The sequence below is a fragment of the Danio rerio genome, chromosome 1 (genome assembly GCF_052040795.2).
Source record: "Danio rerio strain M-AB ecotype USA chromosome 1, GRCz13ab, whole genome shotgun sequence".
Lineage (NCBI taxonomy): Eukaryota > Metazoa > Chordata > Actinopteri > Cypriniformes > Danionidae > Danio > Danio rerio.
Window position 1 is genome coordinate 48749316 of NC_141021.1, and position 13768 is coordinate 48763083.

At 34.3% G+C, this 13768-nt stretch overlaps 1 protein-coding gene across 10 annotated transcripts in view; it reads right to left on the reverse strand.

Moving 5' to 3' along the window:
* Positions 1-13768, reverse strand: part of atp11a (ATPase phospholipid transporting 11A) — a 136655-nt gene that overhangs the window by 74005 nt on the left and 48882 nt on the right. For all 10 annotated transcript variants that reach the window (XR_015476925.1, XM_087237657.1, XM_087237658.1 and 7 more), the window contains exons 2-6: positions 3987-4109; positions 3139-3228; positions 2972-3052; positions 2777-2884; positions 10-138 (exon numbers count right to left, since the gene is read on the reverse strand). Coding sequence is in view for 9 of the 10 variants with exons in the window: in XM_087237657.1 (XP_087093783.1) it covers positions 10-138; positions 2777-2884; positions 2972-3052; positions 3139-3228; positions 3987-4109 (531 nt within the window). In the remaining variant the exon portion in view is untranslated. The remainder of the gene's footprint in view (positions 1-9; positions 139-2776; positions 2885-2971; positions 3053-3138; positions 3229-3986; positions 4110-13768) is intronic.

Here is a 13768-nt window from a genome sequence, read left to right on the forward strand (position 1 = left end):
ATCGTTCACCTTATGGCTGGACTCTCCATCTAAGCTGGCTGTCGTGACGAAACACGTCCCATCTTCTCTACTGGTGGACAGCAGTATGAGGTCACAAGGAAACGTCTCATTCTCTTTCACCTGGACAATATCCCCTACCTAAAAAAAAAACAGGAAACATTTACAGTTACAGCAAGAAAGTAAACAACAACCTGAAAATTCAAATGTGAGAATATTTTACTAAGAGTTTTGTAAGAGGGCAAAGTGACAATCACATGACATAGCATGACTTATTGTGCCACTAGATTGTCTCCAGCAACCATTATTTGAAAGTTTCCAATCCTACACTCCATTGAATCTTTTTGAGAAAGACAGTGAATTCAATTAACCCTTGTGTATTGTTCAAATTGACTACTATTTCACTGTGTTGGTGGCTGTTTTTGCCTCATTGACCTCCATTATTACAACATTTTTTGACCGCAAAGTAAACAACGTTGCAAAAAATAGTACAAATGACAAGTTTTGCCTCTACCCAACAAGAAAGACCACCAACATTCAAGATTGCACGATTATATGTCATCATGGCTTTGCAATCAAAAAATGTCATTATAATGGAAGTCAATGGGGTAAAAACAACAATCAATATAACGAAAGGGAAGTCAATTTACCCAAGGTGTATTGTTGAGTTTTTGAAATTGATTTTCAAAGCATTTCCCCCAAAATGTGTCTCAAAATTAGGTTTGTCTTCAAAAATCATTTCATTTGCCAAAACACAGAGAATGTTGTGGTTAAATTAAGACTCAAAATCACCCTGGAGTTGTTGTTGTGACCCGAAGTTGTTATTAAGACAACAGCACACAAGGGTTAAATCGAGCTTTTACATTCACAAAAGTCTTTATCACACACTATATGAAAGCAAAATAGGGACACTTTAAAAACAGATCATGCAGGATTCTTCTTTTATCTGTCCCATTTCATTATGAATTCCTTTTTTCCTTTCCAAACTGTAGTGATCTACTGTGATATACTGCATGACACTAATATCAACCAATCGGCTAAAAATAATCAGTTACATCACAGTGGAATGAAAAAAGTATCATGCTCATGAATCTACATAAATGAAAATCCCGACTCTGGTAGTTGTTCCCGTTGGCCCGTCTGCATGTGTTGCGTAACAGATTACAGATGCCGACCGGATTATCAGCGGGAAAAGCTGTAATGGTAAGTATTAAGGCACATTCTGTCTTCATAGTCACAGCTTCCAGTGTACTTTCCCAACTTGTAGTAGAACACAGTGGATTCCACAGACAGAAAAAAAACAACAACTGGAAGCTAAAAATGTGTAAGCAACAAACGCAAAATTGAGAAAATAGCAATATTTGATTCTGATGTTCTTCTGACCAACTAAATGACAAAACTTTTGTTTAAAATTTACTTAAACCAATACCTTAGAAATCCAGAAAATCCAGAAAAACAGATATTTCTAGTTGTCTCATTTTTTCCCATTTACATTTGCAATCAGAATTATTAAACCCCCTTAGAATTCCTTTTCTTATTTATAATTTCCCAAATGATGTTTAACAGAGCAAGGAAATTTAGACAGTATGTCTGATAACATTTTTTTCTTCTGGAGAAAGTCTTATTTGCTTTATTTCGGTTAAAATAAAAGCAGTTTTATATTTTTTTAAAAACCATTTTAAGGTCAATGTTATTAGCCCCTTTAAGCTATATTGTTTTTCAATAGTCTACAGAACAAACCATCATTATACAATAACTTGCCTAATTACCCTAACCTGCCTAGTTAACCTAATTAATCTAGTTAAGCCTTTAAATGTCACTTTAAGCTGTATAGAAGTGTCTTGAAAAATATCAAGTCAAATATTATGGGCTGTCATCATGGCAAAGATAAAATAAATCAGTTATTAGAAATGAGTTATTAAAACTATTACGTTTAGAAATGTGTTGAAAAATCTTCTCTGTTAAACAGAAATTGGGGAAAAAATAAACAGGGGGCTAATAACTCTGCAATTGTATATGCATATATATGATGTATAAATGTTATACATAAATCTGTTTTTATTCCATGGTCTGTTAAAATTCTTGATTCTGATTGGCTGGAGGGTGTGCATTATTTCCATTGAGATTTACGGGTAGTTCCAGCAAAGAGCTTAGAATCACCAAGAGGCGACACTCAATAGAACACCAGCAACAGCCGCGCGATTCCGGAAGAAAACCCACGCGAACCCAGGAAAAACATGCAAACTTCACGCAGAAACGCCAACTGACGCAACCGATGCTCGAACCAGCGAACTTTCTTGCTGTGAGACGACAGCACTACCTACTGTGCCACTGCGTCTAAATGCAAACATTAGTAGCAACCATTGCCACTGCTATAAGTGACAGTGGCCGGAGTCTTCGTATACACTAACACTACATTTATTTGACAGCATTGAGTGTAATAAATATGTCATTAACACATAGCTTGGTTTGGCTGATCTTATTTTAGACCTTATTTATGATAGAACAGTGCAAAGTTGGGGAGAGAGAGGGTACAGAATCCGGAAATGTCTGCAAGCCGGGACTCGAACTCGGGACGACAAAAACACAGTGGCAAGTAGGGACTGACGAATTATCTAATCATTTAAACAAGGTAAAAAGGGGTGATATTAAAGGAAACCTGTTTGAAAACAGTCATTTTTGTCATATGGTGGCAAAAATGTGGTCACATTTAGAGCAAAACTAACCCAGATTCCTCAACAATACATTTGATCCAGATTTTACTTATATGCTCACATACCCGTAGCTTCTGACTCTGTTTGCGTACGACTTTGCCATGCTGGACGATGTGGACCGGACATTGGTTTACAGAGTTGTCCGCTTTGTGCCTGATCCAGTCCTCGTACCCCTGCAGAGAGGATGAGAGGAGAGGAAGATGAGTGATGACACAATTAAGAAACCAATTATAGAAAAAAGAAAGAGTGTTTTCTCTCACCTGTTTAATGGCTGTGACTGTGATGACAAAGAAAAGAGGCAGGCCGCTGGTCATAGGACTGGTGGGGGTATCAATGATCAGCTACAGACAGAGAGAGAGAAACATCACACATCCCGCTGGCACTGAAAGGTCAGCTCATGCTAAACAGCACCGCTGCCGTCACAAACCTGCACTAGAAAGATGATCAGAAAATAGAAATTGGCGATTCTTCGGAACTGCTCAAAGAGGTTCTTCGGTATAAAATTCCAGAACGTATACTGTTGAGAGAAGGAGAGATATGTTTATTCTCTGAAAGGGACTGACCTGTAATTCTGCATTTGTAATATTTTAAATTACTACTCTTTTTTTTCACGTCACTTTTTTTGTTAGATTTAAGATCAAAACAAGCTAAAATGTTGCAGATGTACTGTTGTCTTTTGTTGTAATGTTGTCAAAATACAAATTTTATATATATTTTTGCCATTTATTGTTATGTAGATTTTATCAAACTAATTTCTAAATCTTAAATATAAATGTTTATTTTTAGATATATGCAAATGAGTTAAATATGATATTAAATATCTGTGAAATTCAGCATTCAGTGTAAAACATATTTATATATAAAAATAAAATCTTAAAACATATTTATTCTGAACTTTATTTATTATAATATATTAAAGTGTAGATGATCCTATTAAATGTCATTTTTTGCTATATACTGTAGTATCAAACAACATACCAAAAATATTTATTATTAATAATAAAAATAAAAATAAATGAAAATATATATAAAAAAAAAAAAATATATATATATATATATATATATATATATATATATATATATATATGTGTGTGTGTGTGTGTGTGTGTGTGTGTGTGTGTGTGTGTGTGTGTGTGTGTGTGTGTGTGTGTGTGTGTGTGTGTGTGTGTGTATATAGTTATTATTATTATTATTATTATTAATATTATTATATAAAATATTCTTAGTCAGCTTGTCATGGTTATACAAAACTGCTTGTCGTAGTTCACATCTGACCTTCGAGGAGACGATTCTGTTGTCAGGAAATCTCTGTGGAATGTAGGCTTCTGTTCCTGGTGGAGGCTCTTTATGCCCAATATAAACCGTCCTGCTGTCCACCCAGTTCTCCTCTCCTGTACACTGAAACAAACAGACAGACAGCATGCATTATTTATTTATTCAGATTTATATATATAAATATAAAAATATAAAACTATTCTCTTTAAATTACATTTAAAAATCACTTTAAAAGAAGCCCAAAAGCCCCAAATCTAAAAACTGACAGATGGATGAAAAGGGTGTTTTTGCCTCCAGTGTGTTGTCATGTGAGTTCACAGGTCAGAGAAAACAGGTGCACAAAAAGAGGAACCCGCTTTGAGCTACAACTGCAGAGTTTAGTCTGATGAGAAAGAGAACAGATAGAGAACTTATGGTCCCCGTCATGCTTGATTTGACTCTCAAAGGCAGAGCGACCATAGTTTCATAACAAAGAGCGAGAGGCAGAGAAAGGAGACCAAGAGAGGAACAGGCAGAAGAAAAGAAGAGTGCAATACTAGACTTTTACATTTCCTGTAAAAAAAAAAAAAAAAAGCCAGGTGCAAAGATGACACATTGGTTCCCAGTGTTTGTCTGTATGATATTTTAGTAAATACTTTAATGTATAATATTTTAAAGGGAAAATTCACCCAAAATTCCCTTATCATTTACTCTCTCTCATATGGTTTTATGAGTGTCTTTCATCTGTTGAACTCAAAAGAAGATATTTTGAAGAATGCTGGTTTTGGGCCCCATTGACGTCCATAATCGGAAAAATACAGAATTACTAAGTTAATTGATGCCAGCAACCAGCGACAGATCTTCACATCACATTTTGAACAAGTAAAGTGTAAAATGGCAGGCACTAAAGCTAAAACGGAGCTACAACTAAACTAAAAATACACATAACAAAGTGTAACTGTTTAGCTAAGATCTTTAAAATGCTATCTCTTTGTGCTTCACAAATAAAAAGGGGCTGAAACAAGGCTGAGCAAATTGTTATTTTTTTTTTTCACCGAATTATCCTTTAACACTTACTGTAGAGGTTAATATGGAAAAATGTTACACTAGAGCAATAACAACAGTGCTGAATAATGCTAAGAAGTACTAATAACTTTTAATGTTTCAGTATTTTACATGAATTCCCTGTACTACTCTACTTTAACTAAAGGCAAAAAGCGGAAAACTATGTTATAATAAAAGCAACAGCGTGAAATATACATCCTAGCAGGTTTGCACACATGTTAGTTTCGCCTGTTTCATTTTTCATTATTCGTACTTTACTCAACAGCTGTTCTGCAGCATCCACTCTTATTAATGCTCTTTACCACATTATAGCTTTAGGACACTGCAGGGGAAGGAGATTTACATTCCAATTGACTGATTACACTAACAATTGTATTGGATAATATTTGTAGTTAAAGTTTTCAAAGAGTATAATTTTATATATGTATATGAGGCATTGTTTTATGAAATATGCAGCACATACTGTAAATCTGAACATTCGATAAAGTCAGATTTCTTTGGGAATTCATATTCTATATTTAAAGGGGACCTATTATGTCCCTTTTCACAAGATGCAAAATAAGTCTCTGATGTTCCTCGAGTGTGTAGGTAAAGCTTCAGCTCAAAATACCCCACGAAAATTGTTTTATAACTCTTAGAAACTGCCCCTTTTAGGCTTTGATCCATATTGTGGCATTTTGGTGACTGACACTTTAAACTAAAACAAGATTATGCTTTTTCAAAAAAGGGTGGAGCTACAAATGCCTGTGTGTCAGCATAGTGGCACATTTTAAAAAAAGACTAAAGTCCTGCTAATGAGGGAGAGATCGTTGATAATGTGCCGGGCTTTCCCTCTCTGATGACACACTCTAGACTGTTTTATCAAGTGTGATTATAAAAAAATTAACAAATATATTTTTACCATTAGAAGCTGCTTGTATTCACAGACTCTTGCCCTACAATTGTGTTTAAACCCCTTATAAAAAGGATTTTTGGATAATAGATCCCCTTTAAAGTCAAAAGGTTTAACAGAAGGGATATATGGGAATCTTTATTATCACTCAATACTTAAGAAAAAAAATTATAGAATAAAATGTTGTATATAATCACAAATATTTTGTATGGACATATGCCTCTGTAAAGGCCTTTAAAATGTGTATACACTATAACTAAAATGGTAATAAATGTTTTATGTAAAGCTGCTGAAGTGGAGATTCATGAAAATAAAATAATTTTGAAAAATAAAATAAAATATTCGATCCAATTTAAACCTACAGACACAAATTGTGACAAAAGAATCACATAAAAGGGTATTTTTCGACAGAAATTCCAAAAAGCTCAATATCTCAAAATTGAAAAGTGCATTTATGCCAGCAGTAAGGCTGTGCGATTAATTGAATCGCAATTTGAAATGTTTCGATTAGGGAATCGCAAGAGACTGCGATATGAAATATATACAGTTGAAGTCAGAATTATTAACCCCCCTTTGATTTTATTTTTTTTTCTATTTCCCAAATTATGTTTAACAGAGCAAGACATTTTTCACAGTAATCATTCATTTATTCATTTTTTTTGGGCTTAGTCCCTTTATTAATCCGGGGTCAACTTATCCAGCATGTTTTTACGCAGCGGATGCCCTTCCAGCCGCAACCCATCTCTGAGAAACATCCACACACACTCATGCACACACATACTCATACACTACGGACAATTTAGCCTACCAAATTCACCTGTACCGCATGTCTTTGAGGGAAACCGGAGCACCCGAAGAAGACCCACGCGAACACAGGGAGAACATGCAAACTCCACACAGAAACGGCAACTGAGCCAAGGCTCGAACCAGCGACCTAGCGCCCTTCTTGCTGTGAGGCGACAGCACTACCTACTGCGCCGCTGCTTATTTGTTTTATTTTTTCTAGAATAAAAGCAGTTTTTTATTTAAAAAAAAAACATTTAAAGGTCAAAATGATTAGCCCCTTTAAGCAATATTTATTTTTGATAGTCTACAGAACAAACCATCGTTATGCAATAACTTGCCTAATTACCCTAACCTGCCTAAATAACCTTATTAACCTAGTTAAGCCTTCAAAAGTCACTTTAATTTGTATAGAAGTGTCTTAAAAAATATCTAGTCAAATATTATTTACTGTCATCATGCCAAAGATAAAATAAATCAGTTATTAGAAATGAGTTATTAAAACTATTATGTTTAGAAATGTGTTGAAAAAATCTGCTCTCCTTTAAACAGAAACTGAGCTAATAAATCGGGGGGCTAAAAATTCTGACTTCATCTGAATGTACCATTTAATTTCCCCCAGCCACAGCAAATGCGTGACTGCCCACTGTGTGCGGCAGTCTTACTAGCCAATTGAGTGAGCAAACTTTCATTCTGCCCAATCAGAATCGAGCAACCGAACAATGCGGAACGCCCACAACAAAATAAACAAACAGGAAAGCGCTGACGAGTGGAATGATGGTGTCTGCTGCTTCAGAAGCATTAATAGACAAATTAATATCAAAGAAAAACAGGACATCGGTAATATGGGAATATTTTGATTTCAAAGTCACAGACACCAAACAAAAACAGGTCATTTGTAAGAGCTGTTGCAGAATTGCTGCCACAACATGAGGAAATATAACTGTCACAGTCACCAGCAGATCTAGCTCATGCAGATCGCTGGAGAACTACAAATCTAACGGTGAAAGAACTACATATCCAGTCATGCACCACTCACACACCTGGCCTAAATCCCCATGCTTGCAAAGAGACACTGAAGCTGCTCAGGACTAATTGCACAGAATATATATAAACCACTCAAACACACACGTTGCTGAGTCTTGTTTTGTGAACATTACGATGTTTTTCCTTGCCCTGTCTTGCCTTCTTTCTGACCCTGTGCCTTGTTTTGTTTATTTACATTGTCTGCTGCCTGCATTCTGACCTCTTGCCGGATATTTGACCATGACTCTGGATTTGCCTGTAAACATCTGTTTTCCCCTGTGTTGGCCGTTGCTTGCCTGACTATCCTGCTAATAAATCCTGCAACTGGATCCTCACTTCCCTTGTCACATTACAACAACCAGCACCTAAAAAGCAGCACAGGGGGCTGTACTGCCAGTGACACTCAATCTGGTCGCGAGCAACAGCAAAGTACAACTTCAGAGGTGTTTGTGGCTTCTAAACCGAATGAAATAGCATCACGAAGGCACCAGGAGATAACTAACACCATAACTCACTACTGTTTGCTGCTCTGGAGAAAAATGAATGTTTCATTTGTGAATATTTTTAAACAAATTTAAATAAATGTTGGGGTAAGTTAATATGTTTTAGTTCCTTTTTTTAACTAATACTTAATTTAGCAGTAAGAAGCTACGATACAAAATACTGAGCTGAAGCTTGACTACAAAATAAATTGCAAATCAATTTGAAATCACAATATCTAGCCTGTCTCGCATTAATAGGTTTGGATTACGCAAGGAAAGCTGGTTTCAGATCAGCATAAAGACAGTCACCAGATGCCGTGTGTCTTTACATCCCAGCACTACAACCTGACTAACTGCAGTGAGCGTCAACGAGTGTGACAGGATTGGCCGTGCTGCTATTGGCTCCGCCTCTCTCCCCCTCCGTCAAGGCGGGATTTAATCTGTCCGAGCCTCTTAAGCTCTTACATAAGATGAGAAATATGAGCTATTACCACTTCAAAGGCTGCTTGTGTTCAGCAGGACATTCATGCAGATTTCTGTCACACAAAAGCCATTGAAAACCTGTCGGATGTTCTTGTGTTAGGCTTTTAAGAGTTGGAGTTTTGGAAGGGATTTAGCACATCTGAGGTCTTGGTCAACAGTTGGCGACATCAATTATACAAATTAAATCCTAAAGCACTCAGACTGACGTCACGCCGCACAGCACAGCAATGTCAAACTCGTCGCATCACCTTGTTCATCACGGAAAATCCTCCGAGACACACAGGAAGTCAGTCTGAAGTTTGTCTTTGTGACTCATGTACCTCTACGGAATACGCCGCTGTGTATTTTGATGTGATTTTGACCTTGCAGAGTAAGCTCAGATACCGTCCAAATGACTCACAGTGTCTTTTAGGTCCACTAAAATGACAGCACCCATTCAAATGATACTAATTCAAGAATAAACCTCACAAAACACGTTCGCAGTAAAAATGGGAACAAGATGTCATGCTTAATGCCTGCGCGAACCGAAAGTTGCTGGACACTTTTACTTTTAGTATTATGATGTATTTCAAACTTAATGATGTCTTCAAAATTGTTGCAAACGATTTATGTTGAATTTTAATTCAATTTCAATTTAAGTTAAGTGGTAGCAAACTACTTATTCAGGCTGAATTAAACAAACAAATTAAGTTCAACATTACTAAATTTGGGGTTTAATATGTTTTAATATAAAACCCCACTACTTTGGGGTTTTAAATTAAAGAAAAATTATTATTTAGTTCAACTTTTAGCACAAACCTCATTTTATTTAACGGAAAGTTTTTATGCACAAATGCAAAAATACTCAATGTAAGCCAATTTTTATTTATTTATTTTTTTAAGAGAATTGGAACTTTATTTAAAAAACATCACAGACTCAATTAAATTACAAAACATTTAAAACTTATAAAACATGTGCTTTATTTAATATTCTGCATTAACTTGTTTTATTTTTGTCATGTGCCCTCATTTTTTTGTTTGTTTCTTTTTCTCTGTCTTTGTCTTTCTTTTGCTTTGCCTTTATTATATTTATTTTCACATTGTTACATTTGTCTTGTTGCAAAAAGTCATATTTGAATTGCTTGTACTACACTTCTATCAGTTTTGTATTTCTATTTGTTGTAATGGCCTGCTGTTATTGCAATAAAAAAACAGTTTGGTAATAAAGTGATCCAGTTCTTCAACACACGGTAAAAAATGGAGGGTTCCACACAATATATTCAGGTTGTCCAAACACAAATTGATTAAAATAATGTGCAAATTTAAGTGGATTAAGCAATAAAGTTGTCCCAAAGAAAATTTCAAGAATTGTTTTGTTTGAGCTCATTTTAAAGTAGTTTGAACAAGCAACAAAAACAGAAATAGCAATAATGTCCACAGATTCTGTATGTCAATGTGGTCATAGATCAAAAAACGTCACTAATATATGCTCCAGAGTTTGTTTCTAAAGAGATTCTAAAGGGAGGAGAAAAAGCTAATTTAGCTGTTTAACATTCTTTAAACTAACTTTTCGTGACAATCACCCATAAGATGTTGTCTGAGTAGCACAAATTGCTCTTATTTCAGCTGCATTTTAATGCACAGATGTATTCGGGGACGGAGAGGGACTCCTTTTCAGCCATAGAGTTTCAAGCCTCAGACCGGCCCATCTTAGTTCACGACTGACTATATTAAAATAAGGTCATTTCCAGTTCAGTTTCTAATGACACTATCACATCATTTTCAAGAAACAGCTGCTTTAGAACTTCAAATGTTCAACAACCATAACAATATTATATGTCTTAATAATAAAAATGAAAAAAAAAAAATTACTCAGATGAGATTTGAACCCAGGTCGGCAGCGTCAAAGCGCAACATCCTGACCACTGGACCACAACAGCTTTTCTCAGTGTAGTAATTTATCTGAGTTACATCATCATTAACCTGCAGGCTGCACCTTGTTCACGAGGCTGCGAGAAAATAGATAAAAAGAGGAGCTGCGGCAAAATAATGAATAAAAAGAGAGAGGCTGTGGTCAAATAAATAAATAAATGAAAAAAGTGCGACTGCTGAGAGCAACAGAGTCTGGAGCAAGGGACACCAGCCCTCGCAGCCAAAAAACAGACCGGCCCACTGAGAATTCTCCCGGTCCTCCCGATTAGCCAATCCGGGCCTGGATGTGTTCATTTTAACATGGTCATTTTGAATCATACCTGTTTATATACACTTTACACATTACTGATGCCAGATATCTGTTTTAACATGAATCCTTGTCTAAAATCATACGGCTGCTTTACTATCAACATGGTGGATCCTCAGCTTTAGAATGCTATTTAGATTATTTATATAATTCTCATGGGGTGCTACTAACGTCAAGTCAAAAGCTTTGCAGTTCCAGTGTAAACGCAGCCTTTTTCTCTCCATCTCTTTGCTGGAGAGGTGGCTTTAGGCAGACGGCAGCGAGCAGCTGGTCAAAGGCTCAGTGAACCCTGAGTCCCCATAATCACACCTAATCCACTGCCTTAAAACACACACACACACACACGCACACACACACGCACACACACACTTTACGAGTCTGTTCTGTGTTCTTCTGGTCACCTGATGGATCTAGGATGACCCATATAAACCAGACAAACATCAAACTCAGCAAGTAAACAACACAGGAAGCACTTTACTCCTCATTTAGTCTTCATTTTACACATTATTATTGGGTTTGTGTATTTTTTATTAAATAAAAACAGCTTTGGTGAGCAGAAAAGTCTTGACTGCATGAACAAAAAAAACGAAAAAATTATTTAAAAAATGTGTGAAGACTGTAAAACCCAAAAGGTTGACATTGCAATAATAATAATAATATTACAATCATAATATTTCAAATTATTATTGTATTTGTGTATTTTTTCTCAAATAAAAAACAGAAAACACTTGACTGTATAAAAAAAAAAATATATATATATATATATATATATATATATATATATATATATATATTAAAAATACGTACAAGTAAAAAAACATTGTGAAGACGGTAAAACCCGAAAGTTGTTGTACTATTGCAATAATAATAATATTAAAATATTAATATTTCACATTATTATTGTGTTTGTTTAATTTTTATATAATAAAAGCAGCTTTGGTGAGCAGAAAAGACTTGACTGTGTTAAAAAAACGTTATGTAATATGTAAAAAATATGAAAAAAAAATTAAAAAGTAAAAAAATACTTTTAAAAAACAGCGTGAAGACTGTAAAACAAAACAGTTGTAATAATATTGCAATAATAATCATAATATTACAATAATAATATTTTACGTTATTATTGGGTTTGTGTATTTTTTTTATCAAATATAAACATTTTTGGTGAGCAGAAAACACTTGACTGTGTAAAAAATGTTCTTTTAAAAAGCAAAAAAAATATGTTTAAAATTTGTAATAATATTTGTAATTTTTTTATTTGTAATAATATTATAATATCAATTATATTACAATATTAATATTTCACATTATTTTTGTGTTTTTGTATTTTATCACATAAAAGCAGCTTTAGTGAGCAGAAAAGACTTCACTGCATAAAAATCCTTAAACTGTTTGAAGACTGTAAAAGCCAAAAAGTGAGCAGGAATGACAGACATCTGGCAGTAGTTCAGTTTCTAGTCAAAAGGATTATATGACAGGCGTCTCGTGCCTGCTCCAGAGGAACAGCTCAAGTTACTCTACCTCACACACACACACAAATACACACCATCACCAGCTGACCGTACAAACAACGACCAAAAAATTCCTCCAGGCCATGCTGATCAGTGCTGATCCAGAAACAGCCAGTCAAAACAAATATACTTTGATGACATACTGTGCCTCTGTGGCAAAAACTGCTCCTGGTTCAACACATTTCATATCAACACAAATAGGCTGAAACATAATGCTCTCCATGACGACATTTTCCATCAGTGACCTTACTAGCTAATGACAGTTTGATATTTTGCTATCATACCAAAAACAGCAGGCGTTATACACTGGTACTGTAACAGGACACTTCCAAACCAGGCTATATACAGTAGACTTCAATACTTAAAAGTCTTACTTAAAATATACATTACACAAATGAGTATCATTAAATTTTTAAATGCATTTAAAATTCATTAAATTAATTTTTAAAATGTCTGATTCCACTTCATTCATTCATTCATTTTCTTGTCGGCTTAGTCCCTTTATTAATCCAGGGTTGCCACAGCGGAATGAACCACCAACTTATCCAGCAAGTTTTTATGCAGCGGATCCAGCCGCAACCCATCTCTGGGAAACTGATTCCACTTCATTCTGCTTATAAATCAGAATATACAGGGTGTATCTAAAATAATACCACATCTTTCGGGTGGATGTCACGTAATGTCACAAAAAAATTTTAAGTACTCTTTACATTGATGAATTACCCAAGGTTTCATGAAGTTCATTTGATTAAATATAGATTTTCTATAAAAAAAAAAGAGAGAGAGAGAAACATACAATAATACTGCTTATAACTGATACATATTTTTTCATTCATAATGCATTTATTTATCAATATTTGTAAATAATACTGTATTTGTTTAGTAATTTATTAAATATTGTATTTAAAATGTTCCAATAAATATGATTATTATTGTAAAAATTAGTTTTGATTAATTGTTGTTAATATATTTGTTTATATACTTTATACATAACTAAAACAATTACAGTAATTAACTAATAATGATTTTTATTATTAATAATATTATTATTGTTATTCCAATTATATAATTATATAATTAACTATTAATTTATAAATTTATAACTAATTAATTTATATATATTTATGCATTGTTTTTATTCATACAAAGTATTGTGCTCCTTACAATATATGCTAATTTAAAAATTAATGCTGGGCAAAGATTTACTACGATTAATGGCATCGAAAATAAAAAATTTGACATAATATACATGTGTGTGTAATATATATTTATTATGTATATGTGATGCAGGCACATACATAGAAACAAAACCATACTAAACAATTTTGAAACATATATTTAAATGT